This window comes from Hypomesus transpacificus, chromosome 23, assembly GCF_021917145.1.
Source record: "Hypomesus transpacificus isolate Combined female chromosome 23, fHypTra1, whole genome shotgun sequence".
Taxonomy (NCBI): domain Eukaryota; kingdom Metazoa; phylum Chordata; class Actinopteri; order Osmeriformes; family Osmeridae; genus Hypomesus; species Hypomesus transpacificus.
The window spans coordinates 15,262,762-15,284,867 of record NC_061082.1 but is presented as its reverse complement, the minus strand read 5'-3'; the positions used below and the strand labels follow the sequence as shown (position 1 = coordinate 15,284,867).

The 22,106-nt window shown below is 42.9% G+C and overlaps 1 protein-coding gene across 3 annotated transcripts; it reads right to left on the bottom strand.

Annotated features, from left to right (window-relative positions):
• Positions 1–232: 232 nt before the first annotated feature.
• si:ch211-269e2.1 (cohesin subunit SA-2) lies at positions 233–20,497 on the bottom strand. 3 transcript variants are annotated; one of them, XM_047047507.1, is made up of 30 exons: positions 20,302–20,497; positions 13,380–13,447; positions 13,081–13,245; positions 11,424–11,520; positions 11,208–11,284; positions 11,013–11,084; positions 10,433–10,637; positions 10,142–10,293; positions 9,948–10,021; positions 9,716–9,839; positions 9,208–9,306; positions 8,973–9,052; positions 8,787–8,894; positions 8,583–8,700; positions 8,374–8,491; positions 7,594–7,697; positions 7,146–7,238; positions 6,728–6,814; positions 6,287–6,487; positions 6,122–6,198; positions 5,924–6,011; positions 5,715–5,795; positions 5,422–5,514; positions 5,170–5,344; positions 2,426–2,553; positions 1,999–2,100; positions 1,669–1,823; positions 1,400–1,528; positions 1,031–1,309; positions 233–750 (listed from the first exon to the last, which is right to left on the bottom strand). In XM_047047507.1, the coding sequence occupies exons 2-30, from the start codon at positions 13,380–13,382 to the stop codon at positions 633–635; spliced, it is 3,402 nt and encodes a 1,133-aa protein (XP_046903463.1). In that variant the 5' UTR covers positions 13,383–13,447; positions 20,302–20,497; the 3' UTR covers positions 233–632. The 3 variants fall into 3 exon arrangements, with proteins under 3 accessions (XP_046903463.1, XP_046903464.1, XP_046903465.1); XM_047047508.1 differs by having other exon boundaries at positions 13,380–13,443; positions 20,302–20,496; XM_047047509.1 differs by lacking the exon at positions 233–750 and having other exon boundaries at positions 1,065–1,309; positions 1,485–1,528.
• Between the last annotated feature and the right edge of the window lie 1,609 nt (positions 20,498–22,106).

Below are 22,106 nucleotides of genomic sequence, written 5' to 3'. Positions count from 1 at the left end.
ATTATTACGAGTAGCCTAATCGTTCTTCACACATTTACTTTCTGCAGTCTGACTACAGTACGGTCATCTGCGTCGCCAACTGTTTCCAAAATGTGCGTAGGCCTACGGGAGGGTCAGAGTTTGTGTGGAGGACTGCACATTCTACCGTCAAGTTAGTTTTTTTATAAATCACAACCTTTGCGTGGAAAGTGGCGTACGCACATTTTCAGCCCCGTTTTGTGCGTATGCAAGCTTTATAAATGAGACCCCAGGGGCGGACTGGGGGGAAAAAGTGTCCCGGGAGTTACTGTCAGACCGGCCCACTCAATACATGGCGCGCGGACCACTCAGTTCACGGCGCGTTGCCCACGCAATGCATCGCACGTATCGACCAGTCAGTGGCCTACTTGGAAAAATACCCATACACTTAACATTATTTGGGATTTTGGAACCCATTTTCAGGCGTTCATTAATAAGGTGGAGATCTTTTCTTACGTTGAACTTCCGAAGTCCGTAAGAAGACATTTCAGAATATACTTCAGAACATTTTCGAAAAATAGGCACCATGCATGTGAATACAGATCGCAAGGAGGAGTATACACTGTATGCTGCCTAGCTAACTGCAACTCTTCAAAAGTCCATGTGTTTGAAGATCACAGATCAACGTCCACAATGTCCTCTTCCACCACCTGGTTGGTGGGGCCCTCTGAAGTCAACAGGGTGTCCCAAACGACAAGAGATTGGGCCACCTCTACGTTAATCTCCTCAAGGCTGAAAAAGACAGAGGCAGAGAAATTGATTTGCTAGAGGGACACTGCTGTGTACTACTTCTGTCTCTACTCTGGCCTCATCTTGTGTTGCTCTTTATAGTCTGCCTCTTGTATCTAAATAGGGTCAAAAAGTATGTAATGTATGGGTGGCAATATTCCCTGGTCTGGCACTACTTAGTCTGAGTCTCTTATCTGTTTCAGTTTCAAGTCTATCTGTAATCTGGCTCAGTCCCAAATCTGTCCTTCGTTTGTCAATCTAGTCAATCTATAGTCTTGCCTACCATGTAGTACTGTTTCCTCTCTGGGCTCTCCTCCCCTTTGTCTCTGTGGGGCTTGGGGCAGCAGGGGCATCTGCCATGGGGGAATGTCTGACGGAGGGCGAACGTGAGCGATTGGCCAGAGATGTCTGTTTCAGTGTATCAGAGCTGACGAAGGACAAAGTATCCTCCCCCTCGGCCCCAGTGGCCAATAGGGAGGCTCGGTAGTAGATGAGCGGCTGCCAGCCCTCGTCCCTGGCACTGATGGCTTGTTCTCCTGCACATCTCTGCAGGTAGGAGTACCTGCATAGAAGAGCATATGTTTACACACCCACTCACCATTTACATAATACAGAACATTAAGTACGTAGCACACACACACACAACACTTACACTGTCCTCTTGTCAGGTTTAAGCAGCTTGCTAGAGAACTCACTGAGGATGGTGAGGTATGAGAGATAAGGAGGTGTATGCTTGCCTGGGCTCTGGACAATCCCTTGAAACACAAACTCTATACCATCCCTGTAGGTATAGGGTAAACAAAGGACTGATTCATTTTTACAACCTCTGTTGGTGAATATACAGCTTGAGGTTTGAGGTTGATGTGTTAGCTTAGCCTTCTGCCCTGGTGATCATGGCTAACAGGAACCTAACATCCATACCTGTGGATCATGGCAAGGGACTGGCGGGACTTGATCTGCTCCCAGCCAAAGGTGAGAGAGAAGCGTCTAGCTAGCTCCTTGATACTACTGAAGGTCTGGACTCCTGAACTGCAGCTCCCCCCGCTGTCTTGCTCTTGCTTCAGCCGCAGAAACAACTGGACAAGTAAAAAGGAAGGAGGCAAAACATTTACTTCCTAAAGTTAAATACAATACACCTACTTCCAAAAGTTACACTGTTACAAAAGTCCAGGGTTACAATGAAAGAGGGACAGAGAGGATAAGAAAGAGAGAGGAAAGAAGAATGGAGAAAACGAGCCAGCCAGGCAGTACCTGCTGAAGACACAGCACCAGCACGCGAGCACTCTCTATCTTATCCTGTTGCCGGGTCCTGCTCAAAGTCTCCTTTAGGATGTCCCCAAAATCATTAAAATACTATATTGAGAGACGGGTAAAAAGAACAAAAGAAATAGAGTATGTACTGTGAGTTCTATTTCTGAGAAGGGTACTTGAATTGTTATTCAATCGATTTAACTTCAATTGGAAGTGAGGTTGTATTCTCATGTATTCTCTCAAATGTTGGTTACATACATACAAACACTCATACAAAAGCCATGAGCTATATTTCTCACAACTGAGTTTGAAATATAATATTGACCTTTACCATCCAGAAGGTTACACTGTGATACTAATGTATGTATTTTTTTGTAAACCCTGCAACATATATAGCTGGTATCACCCTGTGATCCTCCAAAAATACCTTCATGTAATACTTGAAGATTTCTGCTGCCATGCTCATCTCCAGCACCCCGTGGATGATGAGCTTACAGAAGGCTGCCAGAAGTATCCTACGCCTGTGGAGGTCCTCCAGCTTGCCCACATCACTGACTGGAGGGGTGGGGGCAATTGAAGAGAGGAAGAGAACAAGAGGAGAAATACAAGTAAGGGGAACATAGTTTAGTTATTTTCTTGGACAATGGATTTAACAGATGGAAATCAAAGACAACATAAGAGTGGAGAGTTATGACACCATGTGGCTTCAATCTTTCCCAAAGCTAATAAAAATGCCAGCAAGGTGAACCAGAGTTAACACTATTTTCTCACAGAAAGAGATTTTCCTTATTTTATAACTTAACTTCATGCTTTCAACCTGAGAGTGATCTCAATTCCACCACCTAACAAAATACGGATCTCCCACACTGCAACAGTTATGAAGCAAGTCTAATAAAACTATATTTTTGATTACATGTTCAAAACCAATAGTTCAATATTACATACAGTCAGACCTTCCTTCTAGGCCAGTTATTGATGTAGCCATCATGTGTAGTCTCTCTAAGAGGCTGCTGATGGAGATGTCCTCCCCAAATATGCATTCATCCTCCTACCATAGACAACACAACTGTTCAGTTACATGACAGTACATTACCTGTCTGTAATTTTAGTTCTAGTCAAGTTTTAAGGATAGGCTGACACACATTTTACAGAAAACCTGAATGTTTTGCAGCACATGCCATTTTGGGAAGTGAATATAATATTATTTATTTATGTATTTGCAGGTGTCATTTGTGGGTCCAATTTCAAGTCTGAAGGTGGTTTGTGAAGAACAAACCACCTTCAGCTGTTTGACTACAGCTGAGCATTCAATATGTACTGCGTATCCTTGATCATGGAACGTGAGGAGTGACTCCTGAAGAGAACAGGCAGACAAACACTGCCACCAGCTGGACAGATGGTAGTCAGTAGAGATTAAACATTTACAGTCATTGTGAAAACAGATTTTGAGATTGCCTTTCTGAAGGGTATTGCAGACTGCAGTCATCCCATCTGTCCATCAGACAGTGCCTGTTTATATACAGTTAGGTCCAAATATATTTGGACACTGACACGTTTTGTTATTTTGGCCGTTTACCGAAACATACTCAAGTTACTGTTACGTAATCGATATGGTCTTAAAGTGCAGTCTCTGCCCTTCAATTTGAGGATCTTCACATCCAAACTGGAGGTGGGCTTTAGGAATTACAGCTCATTAATATATAGCCCCTTTTTTCAAAGGATCAAAAGTAATTGGACAATTGAATCAAAAGCTGTTTCGTGGACAGGTGTGGACTATTCTTCATTATTTCTTCATCAATTAAGCAGGTTAAGGGCCTGGAGTTGATTCCAGGTGTAGCATTTGGATTTGGAAGCTGTTGCTGTGAACCGACAACATGTGGTCAAAGAAGCTCTCAATGCAAATTAAACAGGCCATCATAGAGCTGCAAAATAATCCAATAAATCTGCGGAATAGCAGGAACATTAGGAGTGGCCAAATCAACAGTTTGGTACATTCTGAGTAAAAAAGACTGCACTGGTGAGCTTGGCAACACAAAAAGGCCTGGATGTTCATTCATAAATCTCAAGAATAGAAAGGCCAGATTAGACCCCCCAAAAAAAACATTTTAAAAAGCCAGCCCAGTTCTGGAACAGTTTTTTTTGGACAGATGAAACTAAGATCAACCTGTACTAGAATGATGAGAATAAAGAAGTATGGAGGAGGCTTGGAACAGCTCATGATCCGAAGCATACCACATCATCTGTAAAACACGGAGGCAGTGTGATGGCATTGGCATGCATGGTGTTCAATGGCACTGGGACACTAGTGTTTATTGATGATGAGAAGACGGAAGCAGCCGGATGAATTCCAAGATGTATAGGGATATATTGTCTGCACAGATTCAAAAAAATTCAGCATAGTTAAATGGACGGTGCTTCACTTTACAGATGGACAATGACCCAAAACATACTGTGAAAGCAACCCAGGTGGTTAAGGCAAAGAAGTAGAATATTCTGCAATGGCAGTCAGTCACCTCTCAACCCGATCAAGCATGCATTTCACTTGAAGACAAAACCTAAGGCAGGTAGACGCACAAACAAACAGCTTCAGTAAAGGCCTGGCAAAGCATCACAAAGAAGGAAACCCAGGGTTGGATGTCCATGGGTTCCAGACCTCAATCAGTTATTGCCTTCAAGGATTCTCAATAGTGTTACAAAAATACACATTTATGATTGTTAATTTGTACAATTACATTTGAGCCCCTGAAATAATGGGACTGTACAAAAATGGTTGCAATTACAAAATGTTTCATAGAATATTTTTGTTCAACTCCTTGAATTAATTTAAAGCTAAACGTCTGCACTTCAATTGCATCTCAGTTGTGTGAGATACATTTTTGTGGTGGTGTACAGAGACAAAATTATGAATATTTCCAGACCCAACTGTATAGCTCCTTCCTGTTCATTTTCTGATTAAGCCCTGGTCATCCATGTTCATCAGGACAATGCATTTGCTGTATGACTGTTAAAAGACCAACTAAATGGTACAACTGCAGTTTACAACTCCACAATTTACCCATGATACACAACTTTTTCAAATCAAGAGCATCAAACTGTTTAGTATAAAAGGAGGAAGAGATTGCGACAGTGAAATAACAAAAGCAGAGTCCGCAGTCCCACGTCTAGCCTCACCCCTACTGTGGCTGTCATGTTCTGCTCCAATGAAGACCATCTCCTGGATGAAGAGAAGCAGTGCCCTCTGCAACTTTGGGTCAGGAGTGTAGAGTAACGGACCGAAGGAGGCAGGGTCCCAAATCTGTAGCTGGTAGTTGTGAGCTGTCAGGACGTCGCACAGAGACAGGAAGGCCTGTGGGCAGAGGGGGCATGTTAGAGTGGCAGGGGTCTACTCTGCAGTTTCAGTCCAACCCCCTGAGCTTTGCCTACCTGTTCCTTGACCATACGCTCTGCATGGGAGAGACAGCCAAGACACTTCTCACAGAACACACTCAACTGTCTCCTTTGGGCTACTGCCTTCTCCTGAAACCATACAAATACATTTTAACCTATCTAACTCTATACAGTGGCTCTTTTACTGGAAATGTAGAACTTAGAAACACAGAGCTTGAGTGCATTGACTTAAATTTAAAAAGTAAAAGGCGGCTGTTTTTGGCCCACTCTTTCTGAGGGGTGATTATGTTAACTTTTATATTACATTCTTTAAACAGAGCTGGACTCACCCTGGAGGTTAGAGTCTCTCCACTTGTGTTGAGGTTCCACAGAACAGAGTAGCTTACACACTGAAGCACCTTCACTGTCACCTGAAGTGTAATAGGAACACAGGAAGACTGTATGTGTGTGTGTGTGTAGGTGTGTGTGTGTGTGTGTGTGTCCGCACACCCCTGTGTGTGTGTGTGTGTTGGTGTCTGTGTGCGTTCATTTGTGTTACCTGGTCAGGAAGTCTTCCATGTTTGATGTCCACAGAGAGGAGAGGACACAGCAGTTCATACAGACCCCAACCAGACAGGTCTTGTCCACTGACACCAGAGACAAGACCAGAGACACACAATAAATGGACAGAATCACATATACAGTATTTATGGCCTGCATCGATACACAACTTGTGAAGTCTCACTGAACATCTCACTTGTGAAAAGCAGTGAGTTTCTTGAGCGTGGTCAGGACCTCTTCTGTCTGCTCTTCCTCAACCCGGAGAAGATCATCCTAAAGAAGAACAGAGAAGACACGGTTCCCCCTGCACCTCTGCTAATGCTGACCAGCCACTGTGTGTACTCATGCCGTCTATGCCCACCTGCAAGGATTTCCCCAGCAGTGCTGCCAGCCTGTCGGTCCAGCGCTGTACCAGCGCATCCCTATCAGGGCCAGCTATGGGGTGCCATGGCGTCTCCGCCCTACACAGGATGAAGTACGAGCGGGCAGCCTCCTCTAGCAACTCAGGGTGAGAATGGAGTTCCACCACAGCCTGCATCTCAGTCAGCAGCACAGACAACAGCTGGAGGACACCATCAGACATAACACCAGCGATTTGGAAGTGCCTTTCTGTTTACAATCCTTGAGCTTTTTGTTGTGTGTATGTCAGTGAGTGAGTGAGTGAGTGAGTGAGTGAGTGAGTGAGTGAGTGAGTGAGTGAGTGAGTGAGTGAGTGAGTGAGTGAGTGAGTGATTGAGTGAGCGTGCGTGCACGCACATGTGGCTGTGCTGTGCATGTGGCTGTGTTGGATTTTAGGACTTACTTGTGTGTTCTCAGCACCAGGGGAGTCAGGGTGGAAGTACTGAGGAATCTTCATCAGACTGGCCACTGTCTGAGGGTTCTTAGAGAACTAGGTTGATAAAACATTACCTCATCACCAACACAACCAGTTCACAAATATAACCACATCACTAACATTCTCTTCGTCACTGGAGCCATCTGCCTCTCCATTGTTGCTATAACAACTACCTCCATCATCATTATCTTCTCAGTTGTTTCCTTACATTGTGGATATATAATCCTTCACAATATACCTCCCTCATTGCAAAGCTAAAAAAATGTTATTCAAGGAACTCAAAACAATGTGTTTGCAGAGCTACTTAAGTGAAATTATCTGGTCTGCTGGCTGGAGAATACTGTAACAGTGGGGTTTAGCTTGTTAGGAAAAGAAAATGACAAACTTTGGAGAGCAGTTGAGGAAGCACTGGGAGGATGAACTCTGTTAATTTGCAACAGTCATCCACCTGAGTCCTCTTCTCTTTAGCACTGAGTACCTAGGACAAAGACACAGAGATTTATGATTAGGTAAGGTTGTATGTTGATGGCTATTTGATGTGGCATCCATGTTTTCAGATACCATCCTGGGTTAGCCATTCCTGAGGGTCACACAAAGCACACAAACTTGAGTATAAAAGAAAGCAGGCTGTTCAACGGGGTTTATGTTGTAAATCATTCCCCACTTGTGCTCACAGGTGGACAATGTAGTGGACACGGTGGCCGAAAAATACTTGGATCAGTGTCAAAGTTAAAAGGATAGGATTTATGAGGACATCCATCTGTAGAGTCCCTAGTCTAGTGTGAAAGACCGTCCAGACTGGTGGATGTTCTCATTCTCTCCATCTCACGAACCTTCTTCCCTGAATTCCTGCCAGGCAGCACAGCTCCTTCTGCAGCTTGACGGATTGATGCTACCATTACCTCCACCACCTCGGACTGCTCCTCCAGGGACAAACCTGAAGTAATACACCCCACACAAACACATACACATGCAAACAAATGCAGGTACACATTTTAATACTTATTACTAGAACCAAGTGTAATGACATTTCCCTGTGGACAAATGATTTCAACAATTACTTTGTTACATGATCTTGGGTATTTTTCGTATTTAATTTTACATAATGTCAATTTCTACAGACTGACATTTTGCACACACGTGTAACAGACGTGGTATTGCAAGTGCCGTCAGAGGTATACGGGCCACTGTCCGCTCCAAACGGGAGTCAAACTCACCACCTCTGACTTCCCAAGCACCACCACTACCAACTACACCAACGAAAAGCTAGCAATTTGTTGATGCGGGTGGCCTGTTACATACTTGAGGAGTGAGTTTCACCACACACTGGCTACATTCACCCCTCAAACTCACTCCGGCCGGGTAGCTGATGCTAACCTAGTGATCCGGGTCACGGCAGCAGTGTAACAGACGTGGTATTGCAAGTTCCGTCAGAGGTATACGGGCCACTGTCCGCGCCGAACGGGAGTCGAACTCACCACCTCTGACTTCCCAAGCGCCACCACTACCAACTACGCCAACGAAAAGCTAGCAATATGTTAACGCGGGTGGCCTGTTACATACTTGAGGAGTGAGTTTCACCACACACTGTCTACACACGCACACACACTGACTTGTCCCCTGTGCAATAGGGTCTTGCAGAAGTAGAGTGGTGAACAATGCCCAGTTCTTCAGTAGAGCACCAGCACAGTCCCACAGACTGTCCACCAGGTAAACCACATGCTGATGCAGCTGGAAACACACACACACACACACTTTGGTTAATACACACACAAGGTAGTGGACATGCACTATAAAGAATAAACATGCTGTTCAGCCTCACCTGACTTTCATGGTAGAAGCTGAGCAGAGCTCTCAGCCTTGCAGCGGGGAGAGTGTTTGAGTCCTTCTCGTTGGTTGTGTCCTGGAGGTCAGGGGTCAGGGGGTTGCTGCTGAGGAGCCTAGGGGCCCAAACAAATCTTTCTTAGTCCTCAGTCTTTCTTCCCATCTACTAACTTTGCTAACTATCACTGTAGGATCTGCTGACCGTGAGTGGAGCAGTTCTCCAGCAGTGACTGCTAAGGGGCGCTGTGAGGAGTAGACCAGCTGGAATAACTGTTTGTAGTCCTCAGGACTCAGGACATCCTCACAGGACCTTGGGAGAGATATGGGGGATGAGAGGTACTTTGTCATTCCATTGGGGAAATGAGAGGACAGGAAAGGAGAGACTCACTCGGAGATGAGTATAAGGAGTTTCATGGCCTGGACTGCCACTTCAGGGTCCTTGTCCAGGGTCATGGAGATGAGTCTGTCCTGTAGCACACACAGCATGGTCATCACAGACACACACACACTTGTTCTTTCAAAAAGGGTGAAAGATTTATATTTGTCACGCAATTGGTTGACTAAATGAACACTGACACAAACCCACAAATGCCCACAGAAGAATGAATCCTTGTCAGTGCTACCTTGAAGCGGCTGGTGAACAGGTCCAATCTGGGCAACAGCAGGGGGTCTCCATAGAGGCCTTGGAGACCCAGCACGCACTTCAGACGCACGTCAGGAAACTGATGTCACATGTCACATGAATGAACAAAATGTACAGGTGTGCTCTGCTACATTCATACCCTAGAGAGACCCTAGAGATGTTCCACTGTGCAGCTCAGACGGGTTCAGAAATCAATCAATCAATCAATCAATAATATTGATTTATGTAGGACATTTAGAACAACAAGTATCAACCAAAGTGCTGTACAGCAAAAACTAACCATAATCTGGACATACAGCGTGACACACAGGATACAAACTACACACACAATTACTCATGACCACCAAGAAAAATGTACGAAAGGAAAGAGTTGCTGTGAGCATGGACAGTTTTTGTGAACATGGACAGTGTTGTTACAAACAAATACAACCCTTGAAACCATCTGGAGATTTGTATTGACTGTCTGACTGACTGTTACTGGTGTTTACCTTGTCATGCATCATCCAGCCCATGTATTTGAGGTAGCTGTCAGTCAAAAACACACTACTGTAGAGTCTCATCCACACTCCCAGCTCCTCCATACACATAGCGCGGATCTCTGGAAGCACATCACTACACACAACAAACAGACAAACAAACCCCCACACACATAACAAGAGCTACATAAACAGAGTCTTGTTGCACATAAAGGAGATGAGCAGTAAAGAAAGGTATCTCTACCGGTATCGCTTCAGGAATACTCCTTTGAAGATATTGTCCATCATATTCTCTATCTCCACCCTCTTGTCTTGCAGCTAGAGAGAAATACAGTCACATGGTGATAATCACAAAAGATTAACAAGTCAGTCAGATGGAGACGTCAGTCGGTAAGACTAAGACACACAGTAAGACACACACATACACACAGAGGGTACCTCAGTTATCTTTCTTTGTATCCTCTCTAGTCTGGGTGAGGCTCGACGTGATGAGCTCTTGGTCTGCTCCACCTCGTACAGCTTCTGGCTGTTCTCCACACCCACACTCAGGCTCAAAGCCACGCCCACTAGCGAGCTCAGCAGCTTCAGCGCTGGACACACATGTCAAAGGGCAGAGGTGGGAGTGCGGTGCATGTGTTTCTGTAAACGATGGCTGTTTTTCAACAGCATGTTTGAGTTACCTGTAAATGTGTGTTGGAGGTGGGTTGTGTTGGAGGTGGGTTGTGTTACCTGCAAGTGTGCAGGTGTGTCGAAAGGCCCGTATGTAAGAGTCAGAGAGCTGGGTGAGCAGGGAAATGAGTGTGTCCATCAAGTAGCTGTCGAAGATGACACTGTACTGACACTGGCCCACCAGCACCGACACAAACTCTGAGAATTCAGAGCGGAAGCGACGCCAATAAGGACCAGACATGGTCAGAGGATACTCCCCACTGTCCTAGAGGTAGAGGATGGACTGTCAGTCAGATGCTAAACCCTGCCTTTGCGAGACAATAGATCAGAATCTGACTCAAAAACACTGAAGCCATGTATAATAAAACAGATAACAGACAGATCTATAGAGCTAAAATACCAATATACTAGATGATAGGGAATCGGGCTAGTAATCTGAAGGTCGCCAGTTCGATTCCCGGCCGAGCCAAATGACGTTGTGTCCTTGGGCAAGGCACTTCACCCTACTTGCCTCGGGGGAATGTTCCTGTACTTAGTGTAAGTCGCTCTGAATAAGAGTGTCTGCTAAATGACTAAATGTAATGATAGATGGTCTAGAACAGAGATTGACACATTTTTAGATAGTGGAATAGAGACTGACCGTGTCAATGGGCCAAGTAATAGTGAGAATCCAGGGAAAGGCCAAAAACTTCTTATACTGCAGCCCTGAGCCCTGAAATAAACACATATATTCGTTTTCACTCAGAGAGAGAGAGGGACAGAAATAAGAAAAACGGGAAAGAGAAGAGAAGAGACAGAAAGTGTCAAATAAGTCCCCCGATGGCCCAATTCTCACCTCATCCATCTCCTCCACCATCTTCTGCATGACTTGACTGTCCTGTCTACTATGGAACATCTCAGCTGTGACCGCTCCTGAGCAGGAATACACACACACAGTGTACTTCTGGTTTCCTGTCTAACCTTTTCTTAGACATCCCAACCTGAAAGCATAAAAAGTCAAGCGGCATTTCGGTGTGTATGTGTGATCGTGTGTGTTTGACTTTATCTTTACCTTTGCATCCAGAACACTGGATGAAGAAGCTAATGAGGTCCAGAAGGGAGGAGTCTCTGTCTGTCAAGTAAGCCTCGATCCAATCATCAACAACCGCCTGGTCATGTGACACACACCCAGGGAGTGACAATAGGAGGAATCAGTGACTTAATGAAGGGCTTAATTAACCATTATGTTTTTGTATTTGGTATCTTGCTTTCTTATAGAGATTTGATAAAAATTTGCTAATGTAGTGTTCCGTTCGCCTATCACAGTACTGCCTTTTTCCCTTAAAAAAGAAGTCTCTTTAAATCAGTCACGCCTAGTATTTACCAGTCAGTCTGCCTGTACAGGAGTGACTTTCAGGGGCGGACTTACCCATTAGGCAAGGTAGGCAACCGCCTGGGGCCCCCAGCTACCAGGGGGCCCCCAGATGCCAGGGGTGCCCTTGAAAGACTACATAAAATTACTATATGATAAATAATAACAATAATAATAATACAAATCGATTAAAAGTCATAACCTTCCTTGATACCAACAGAGCGTTTATTCTATTTGTGTCAACCCAGGCTTCCCCTCCCACCCGATACTACTGTGGACTATTCCATCGATTGCAGCAACTGCGCAGCAAAGCACGTCATTTTAGTTGGTTAATGTGAGACAGTAGAAGAGTGAAGTGAATGCAAAAAAAATTTGCAAAATGTAACGAAACTCCCCGAGCGGAGCACAAAAGAGAGAGACAAAAGAGGAGAGGTATCCAATGAAGCGGCAGCTGGCACAAGTGCTGCTCAGTGAAGTTTGGCTAGCAACAGCAGCTAGGCTAGCTTGCTCGTAGCACAATTTACCGGGGTCAGCTTCTCCACGCAGGGCTCTAGACTGAGACCAGATTTGGCATTGTTACTGACAATGATCGCCTCCAGCAAACTTTTTTTGAATTAGCCATTTCCCCTAAATCAGGGGTGGCCAACCCTGGTCCTCGAGAACCTCAGTCCTGCATGTTTTAGATGTTTCCCTGCTCCAGCACACCTGATTCAAATGAACGGTCATTCTTAGGCTTGGATAACGACCATTCATTTGAATCAGGTGTGCTAGAGCAGGGAAACATCTAAAACATGCAGGACTGAGGCTCTCGAGGACCAGGGTTGGCTACCCCTGCCCTAAATAATTGTCAAGCTTATTTAGGTTTTGGGGGCATATTTTCAGTGAACAGATGGTACTGTACTGTTTGAATTGCGATTCCATCTGAAATACTGCCGGTGACAATGTTGTTACAATAGCTTGTTTCAAAGGGGGTTCTTAATGAATTAATGCAATATGAGTAGGCTAAATGCTTGAAAATATCACTAGACAGGAAAAAGGTGACAAAGTCATAGAGGTTAGGAAAATTTTCCCCGGATTGCCCAATATCTTCATTTGATCCAACTTTTCAACTGAGGCTGCTATAGCTTATCAATATATATTTATATATTAATAATGAGTATATGGATTGAAAAGAGTAAGAATAGGAGTTAAGGGGGCCCCATGCCTGTCTTCGCCTGGGGCCCCCAAATCACTAAATCCGCCACTGGTGACTTTGCCCATATACCAGTCTCTATACCCATGAGTCTGACAGTTAACCAGTGCATCTAATTGTATACCAGTGAGTCTGCCTTTATATCAGTGATACCAGAGTCCTTACCTGCATGGCGCCCCTTCCCATGGTGACCACCTCAAAGAGGGTGACGGCCTCAATGTCTGCATGTTTGAGATGCCTGCTCCCTGGCCGGCCCAGACTGGCACAGCTGGTCTTCACGTGCCTGCGCTTGGCATTCTCGGAGCCTTCTCTTGCCCTCTTTTTCCCTTTCTATCAGAAACAGCGACGCACACACTTATACACAGACATGATACACATTACACATGTATTTCACAGACTCCGAAGCTCCAAGCCACTCGAAAGCATGCGATTAGTATGTAAATGAATTTATAGGTAGAACTCACCATCCTCTTCTGTCTGTACTCATCCCTGGCCCTGCCCCCTTGAGTGGCTCACATATAATGAGTTCTGCCTGAGTGAAAGGAGAGAAACAATTTAGGAGACAATAGGTGCGTTCCACATGGACTGACTTCATGCAGCGCTGCAGTTCTCGCGGTTCTCCGAGTAGGGGGTACCTGCAGAGCCGGAGACCCCGGAGAGCCCGGAGAACCGGAGAGCTGCAGTTTCAGGACCGCAGTTTCAAGACCGCAGTTCTAGGACCCTCGTTTTATCTGACAGCGCCACGTAGCGAATGGGATAAACATGGACCGGAACAAGATAATACTTTCCTGCAGTAGTGAATATTGTAGGTAGGATTACAGCTCAGAACAAGATGGACTAGAATCAGAGTGTAAGTAGCTAATGTGAATCGCGTATGGTTATGTTTAAAACAATTCTGGTGTCTTGAATTGGACAACGTTACCTAGCTAACTTCAACTTTGCTGTCGAAATCATTTCAAGACACTGGAGTGGTTTTCAACGTCAAACAAACTACTTGATTAGCTAGAGCTAACATTCATTAGTTATAGCACTAGCTAGCTAGCTCTACACACATAGCTAGCTTCCTTAAAAACAGACTGTAAATTGTTACTCTGTTTATTTGTTTAATGAAACAGTATTGCGACGTAGCTTATGTAAATCAAGTATTGTTCAACATATTTAAGTTAGCTAAACGTTCAAAACAATTCTGGTACAATTATCTGTTTACTTATGATAATTTTATGAAATACTAACTTTTAGACTATTTGTTTTGTTTTATTGAAACCATAGTGCGATTTTGGCAAGCCCAACTACTGTAGCTAGTGTCTTATGATAAAGCTAGCACATTAATAAAACTTCAACAATTATAGGTTTAAAGCAAGTGGATTCGATCTGTCACCTAAACGAAATCTGCAGCATACTGTCTTAAAAATTAACCATATAATTTGCTAAACACTATTACCTCAGTTTTATTTTCATTTACAAACAGGAAATTTTGTGCCAGCCATACTTTAACCTCATCTAGACATTTTAGAAGAGATGAGATAGCTGAAGGATTATTTTTCCTAATTGGTAAGTAGATTTGGGTGTCATCAGCATAGAAATGAAAGGATACACCATGTTTCCGGAGAATAGAGCCCAGGGGTAACATATATAGCGAGAATAAAGAAGGGGCTAAAATAGAGCCTTGAGGAAGGCCACACGACAGCGAGGCAGGGGAGGAGGAAAAGTTACCCAGTTTCAATATGAACTTTCTGTCAGTGAGGTATGACTGAAACCAGCTCAGGACATTAGCTTTTAGACCAACCAAGGTCTCAAGCCTCGATAATAAAAGGGAGTGGTCTATGGTATCAAAAGCAGCTGATAAATCTAGCAGAACAAGAACCACAGAATCTCCGGAGTCAGTAGAAAGATAAATGTCATTTAAAACTCTCAAAAGGGCAGACTCAGTACTGTGGGCAGACTCAAAGCCTGATTGAAAAACCTTATAGGTACAATTGTTATTCAGAAAGCTTTGGAGTTGATTTAGCAACATTTTCTCCAGAATTTTTTACATGAAAGGCAAGACCGAGATAGGACAAAAGTTTTTTTGAATGGAGGGGTCCAGTGAAGGCTTCTTGAAGGCTTCTGTGTAGTGAACTTTCAGTTCTAAAAGTAAACTTCCTAAAGTACTTCAAAGTACACTTTGGAATACTTTAAAGTAGCCTGTGTAGTTCACTTTCAGTTCATAAAGTATTCTTCCTAAAGGATTTCAAAGTATACTTTGGAATACTCTAAAGTTGCCTGTGTAGCGCATTTTCAGTTCATAAAGTATACTAGGGGTGGGCGGTATACCGGTATGAACATGAATACCGGTATTGCGTTGTTCCATGATATGGATTTTGCCATTTCAAGGATATCACGATATATAAATAAATGTATTCGTAAAGGGTTTCTGTTTGGTATAAAATAAGTCAAGTGATACTGCCTATTGGGCTAGTTCAAATATGTATCTTTTACAAAAAAAACATGCAGCATGGACGCTGCACGCATTATGCCAGACAATGAGAGTCAACAAACAAGCTAGAGCAACTCCAGAGGAAGCAAACATTCATATGAGTAAACTGCTTCTGTTGGCAAGTGTAATCAAGCGTTAATGATGTCTGAAAATAACGCCAGTGGGGTTGATTTGCTGGACAAAGAAGAATTGGTCCAAAAAAATTGATTGGAAATGATTTGGTTTCAAGTTATCCGTTATCAAGTTATCGACCAACAAGCAGTAGCCTACTCTGTAAATTATGTTGTCGAATTGTGCTAGCCAAAGGTGGAAACACTAGCAATCTCTTTCACCATCTGAAAGCCATGCATGTGAGCCAAAATGAATCTACCAGAATGCATTTGACAAATCCAATGCCAGGTTGGTTAGAATTGTGAAATCAGTGCCGCCGCAAGCCATTTTGGTGCCCTACGCATAATTCCTTTATGATGCCCCCCCCCCCACACCCACCCCCGTAAGTAACATGTGTAGTGCACTTTCAGTTCATGAAGTATACTTCCTAAAGAGCCTCAAAGTATGCTTTGCAATACTTTTAAGTGCACTTTCTATTAGTGTATGTACTTCAAAAAGTAAACTTATTAATTTCATTTTACTATTGCTTACTAATATATTATAATGTTTAGGAGGCCCTCAAACCTCTGATTATAAGTAACTTAGCGAGAAAGGGGGCACTTGCAAAGTTACACTGTAGTTTCTTAGCTGAAAGAAACTATTCACTGCATAAGCGTTGATGTTTTAAGAATCCAGCTCTTCTTATGAAATGTAACTGTAATTTAACTCATGGTTAGAATGGGAAACCACCACAACAATGACCACGCAACAAAACACTACATTCTAAGCAGACACATTAAAAAAACTAAATTCATTAAGTTACATCTGTATTTCGAACAAACGGCAAACTTATCAGCAAATTTTAACACTATTTACCGCCTTGCATCATGGGAATTGAACAGCCAATGAGCCACGCTATCTTCATTTTTTCACGTCGTTATTTCGTTCTTCAGTCAGTATGACAGTATAATGCATGCACTTCAAATGCATAATGAAACCCTTCTGTCTACTTCTTTCTCAAGTAGCTTTTTCTTTTTTTCCATTAATACTTATATTATTATATAATTATTAGAATAAGATTATAGGGTTTCAGAATGTTTTGGCAGTAATTAAGGTTACAGCTTCAGTACCAAAAAAGATTAAATGTGCAATGCATAATAGATTTTCATAGACATGAATAATTACAATGAGATGTATCTAAAAAATGTAACCTGTAATGTACTTTTAAATTATTTTGACGGTTTTTGCTGTATAATAATAGAAGACGTATATCCTACTCCAGAAGAAATGTATACAATTTTCTGTTTCTAAGCATACTTCTTAAAAGTATATAAAAAGTGAACTATTTTCGAAGCATACTTAAAAGTACATCAAAAGTGAACTATTTTCAAAGCATACTTAAAAGTATATCAAAAGTGAACAAAAAATGTACTATCCATATTTTAGTATACTTATAGTATACTTTAATATACTTATTTTTTGTAAGGGTTGCCTGGCAACCAATTACTTTTGATAGAAAGATGACAACACGGTTCTGCTAAAATGGCTTTAATTCCAACACAAAATAACGACACAAGTGATTCAAAGAGTCTAGTCTTCGTAGTATCCGTATCAGAACGCAGATGACGTCAGAGCAGGGCAATAATAATACTTATCAGACCACAGACCGCGGCTGGCATGACTACCCATTAGCCAATCAGAACGCTTATAGCCTACTGTCGTTGCCATATAATAATAATAATTATCAAAAAAACTTAAAAACTTATCAGACCGCAGACCCGCGATGAGGTCAATACGCGTCTGGCATGACTACCCATTAGCGGCCAATCAGAATGAATGGAGCATTCTACAGCATTAAGAACATCCGTGTAATAAGTGTCATTATTATATGGCAACGACAGTACGAGCATTGTGATTGGCCGCTAATGGGTAGTCATGCCAGCTGCGTATTGACCTCATCGCCGGTCTGCGGTCTGATAAGTATTATTATTATATGGCAACGACAGTACGAGCGTTAAAAAGCGTCCGCCTTTTAAAAACTTCTAAAAAAGCGCAGCGCCCAATGCCTTTTTAAGTTCAATTTTTGTCAACTTTTCAGAAAAGCGCTGGGTGACGTCAAGCGCCTTTCTGACAGCTGACCAATCAGGACGAGGAGAGTAGGTATGCATGCGTGTACCTTCCCTAGTAACCTTCTACCTTAGTTACCGGTGCCCCCGAAATAGACCAAGATGGACAATAACTGATAGTAATATATCGCTAGAATGTATGATTCCCGTTGATAAAGTTTACATTTGCATTTAGTCATTTAGCAGACGCTCTTATCCAGAGCGACTTACAGTAAGTACAGGGACATTCTCCCCGAGGCAAGTAGGGTGAAGTGTCTTGCCCAAGAACACAACTTCATGTGCACCAGCCGGGAATCGAACTGGCAACCTTCAGATGACTAGCCCGTAGCTCGTTAGTGATGTTTGTGACTGTGGCTAGCTAGTTAGTAGGGGTGGGGGACAAAAATGTGTTCACATTCGTCTTCTAGCGATTCATATCGATTCACAAATTTCAAAACAAAAAATGTTTTTTTACAATGAGTTTACTAAAATGCAAGAAGAACTATCAATTTCAAGGTTTTGATGCATTGGGATTTTTTTTCTTCAACACTTAACTGCCTATCACAGTCAAATAGAAACAGGTAACACTAAACAGCAAACCGAAATCAAATGTAAGCATATATTGAATCGAAATTTGATTTAAAAAATCGTGACCCCTAGAATCGAATCGGTACCAAAAGACTCCGACCCCCACTAGTTAACCACCGTTAGGTTCACTTTTCTCCACAAAAACTTAAAGATCCTGTAAAGTGGAATTAAAAACGAGTTTCAAGTTCACCACACTACAGAATAATGTGTTATTAACTACCCATACAAATTAGAATGAAAAAAACACCAACAAGTATGTTAAATTAGGCTTTGAAATCGTAAGAAAATCATCAGTCGTCTCTGTTCGAGACTGGAGGGGCGTGTCGCCTGAAGGAGCTGAAGCTCGGCCCCCTCGCTGGAAGGCGCCGCCTCTCTCAAGTAAGCTACCTACGACCCAGATAATGGACGCTACGTCAAGCCGAACAAAACAGTTTAGAATTAGAATGTATTTGTTCAATGAGTGAAACACACAGATGCATATACATGAAATGTTCCCCTGTGCTGTAACACAGGAGTAAAAATTGACACCAGAGACAGCAGACAGTGAGCTCTCCAACTACTTCTGGCACATTAGCTACCATTTCACCAATATACCATCATTCTACACCGAGTAGCCTAATATCAAGTTAGCGGTTTGCACTAACTCATAGCAGAGATACCTCTGGACAAGTTATCTAGTATAATTATAACAAGCTCACAGAACTGAGTGACGAACTGCTGGCGGCGGTGGATGGTCCTGGTGCGACTGGAGGGTGAACGGCCAGGAGGGCAATGCTCAGTACAGCTCTGCGCCGTAAGAGAAGCTGTGTCTCTGTGAACCCCGTCTGTCTCTGGTCCATGTTAAAACTATCCGCCGTGAAATGGTCAGTGCAGAGGCGGCTGTTGGAGTTTATACCAAGCATTCCATGAGCGTGGCGCTTTACAAAATCTATCCACCGATTTTTCCTTTCCTTATCATGAGGGAACTAAAATACCGTTGCAACGCAGCTGGAGTTCTTGCATCCATGGAAGATGCAGTTGCGGATGGAGGTAGGCATCCTGATGCTAGATAGCTGATGAGAAGGCTACAGCAGGAGGAGCCATTCAGTGATCTGACGTAGATGGGGAGGAATGACATAAATGGGGAGTTTTTGGGCTCCGCCCCTTAAAACCTGATCTGAAAACGGAAGATAAACTTTTCTTCAGTCTAACTCCACATTTCAGTGCGAAAAAGTTTTTGTGCTTTGCACATGCTTTCAGGAACTAATTTCACACGTATATAGAACGCTTGGAAGCAAAACATGGAATTTACTCTACAGGATCTTTAAATTATGCCTAAACCGTCAAACAGGACGTTCGCACAGATAGTACAAGCAATCGGGACCAAGACGAACTAGCTATGTCGTGAAAAAGGTTTTTAGGGGTGGGAAAATAAATAATAATAAATGAATATACATGACAGAATATAGGTTAGGCAAGCACACCCAATAAATGATTTATAGAGAATATAGGTTGGTCCTTGCCAAAGCAATCACACCCAATAAATGTGTTTACCGTTTCTGTATTTAGGGAATATAGCTGTTCTTAGATATTTTCTGTAAATATTTCATTGAATTCGTCAGAACTTTAGATATACCACATACTGCATACGTTCCTAAATTTTCAAAACACTGTCTCTGCACTCATGGCTGCTAATGCGCAATGGAGGAAGCATGTCCTTTTAAACCGACCATTGGCTACTTCTACATCAGTAAATATAAACAAGAGTCTGATTGGATAGTCTGAGTACCACTCAGGATGTGCAGTCCCTCCTCTAGATTCCCGCCCCTATTGCTCTCTAAAGCAAAAGCTTTGTCCCCATCCCCCATGCCTGTGCTCATTCCGACACAGCCCTCACGGCCAGACTGAACCGCACCTTCACTCATAAATGATGATTTTGTATTCACGGATATAGCTACAGAATATGTACACAAAATGACACGCTTTGTTTGCGGTGGTTGGGGAGAGCGGATAACCTAGCTGTCGGAATAACTGTTTAAGTCTCTCATAATGGGTGGATTGTGGTAATATTCGTACATTCTCTTAGAGAAAAGTGATGTATTTCGCGATGTGCAATGTCAGTTATAACTATAAAGAGTTTGATCTTACCAGAGGAATATGAATAGGCTAGAGCCGTCCATGTTTAGTCCAGATGCTTAAGTTACAGTGCCATCGCGTGGCAAGGGGTTTAACAAGCAGTAGCGTGAAATATCTTCTGTGATATCAGTGCTCCAGGTCTGCAGCATAGACAGACAGCAAGCCTGCTCTTTAAAAATGGCGTCCCCATTCATTTCTATGAAAAGTGCTCAGTGCATAGAGTTAATGGCGCAGTGAGGCAAGCGAGAATATGGCAGGCCGTAAGGGACAAAACTTGTAAGTTGACTATCGAACATCAACTGTGCCAAAACGTGGAAGTTAACGTTCGTATACAGACATTACATTTTAACGTGAACATCTGTACACTACGGTGGCCCTGAAGTGCAAAACACAACGGCAAATAGCAAAACACAACGGCAAATAGCAAAACACAACGGCGAATAGGAAAACACAACGGCAAATAGCAAAACACAACAGCAAATAGGAAAACACAATGGCGAATAGGAAAACACAACGGCAAATAGGAAAACGCAACAGCAAATAGGAAAACGCAACGGCAAATAAGAAAACACAACGGCAAATAGTAAAACGCTGTTCGCCGTTGTGTTTTACTATTTGCCGTTGTGTTTTTATTTGCCGTTGTGTTTTGCTATTTGCCGTTGTGTTTTGCACTTCAGGGCCACCGTAGTACACGGCCGTTTTTTCTAAGGCAGGGGCATATTTTGAGTTCAGATATTGGGCTGGTTTTGGGCTGGTTTTGATTGTCCATTGGGCTGGTTTTGTCACACAGACCTGGCAACCCTGGCTACCACTTAATTTGTGTTTGAGGGGAAACCAGATAACGATCATTGCAAGAGAAAACCTGTCCACACTCAACCAATCTTGATTGAATTAAGGTTAAGAAATAGGCTAATATAAATTGGCAGTGACTTTATCAACAACTGTAGGTTATTTTGTAAGCTACCGGATATTTACTCAGAAAATAATTAAGCTTGTATACTTATCATTCACATTTCAAAAAGTGTATACCTTAAGTGCCCACTAAATGGCAGTGTGAGAGCACAAATGGTAAGGGCAGAGCCTCTGGTCAATGTTCAAGTTCAAGTCTTTTATTGTCAGGTACACAGAACAACACAAGGTTAGACTGGGCACTGAAATTCTTATGACAAGACAACGCAAGCACCTGGCATAACATACAAGTACACGGAACACAATTTACATCAATGCTGAGCTTAAATAAGTGAAACTTCCTACATATACAGATAGCAATAAATATTGACTATACTAACCCTAATACTAAAACTTCCTAAATTACAGATAACAATAGATAGTACACTATACTAACCCTAAATGCACAAGAAACCTGTTCCAACCCTATAACCTATTCTAACCTAAGTGGAGTACAGTACAATAGTGCAATGTCAATGACCATACAGGAGCCTGTTGGCGAGGTACAGTGAGGTACAGTAGTGCAAGTTACTGATAGAGCAACCAGTAGCTGAAAGTTACAGTGTATAAGTGACTAGTGTGCAGAAAAAAAATGTCCATATCAGTGTCCATTCAGAAGCCTGATGGCCCTTGGGTAGAAACTGTTGTCCAGTCTGAGTGTGCGCGACCGGATGCTGTGGTAACGCCTGCCAGAAGGCAACGGGGTAAAGAGACTGAAGGATGGGTGGGAACAGTCTCTTAGAATCCTGACGGCTTTCCTTAGGCAACGTGTGTGGTAGGTGTCCTGTAGGGCTGGGAGCTTCCTGCCGATGATGAACTCAGCAGAACGGACCACACATGTGATGGGTATACCCAAGGATAAATTATGG

Excerpts from the sequence above, each read along its gene's own strand:
- si:ch211-269e2.1 (XM_047047507.1), bottom strand. Across the intron at positions 11,521-13,080 it reads TGGGAAGGGGCGCCATGCAG|GCGGTTGTTGATGATTGGAT; the intron begins GTAAGGACTCTG and ends TCACATGACCAG. Across the intron at positions 5,796-5,923 it reads ATGGAAGACTTCCTGACCAG|GTGACAGTGAAGGTGCTTCA; the intron begins GTAACACAAATG and ends ATTACACTTCAG.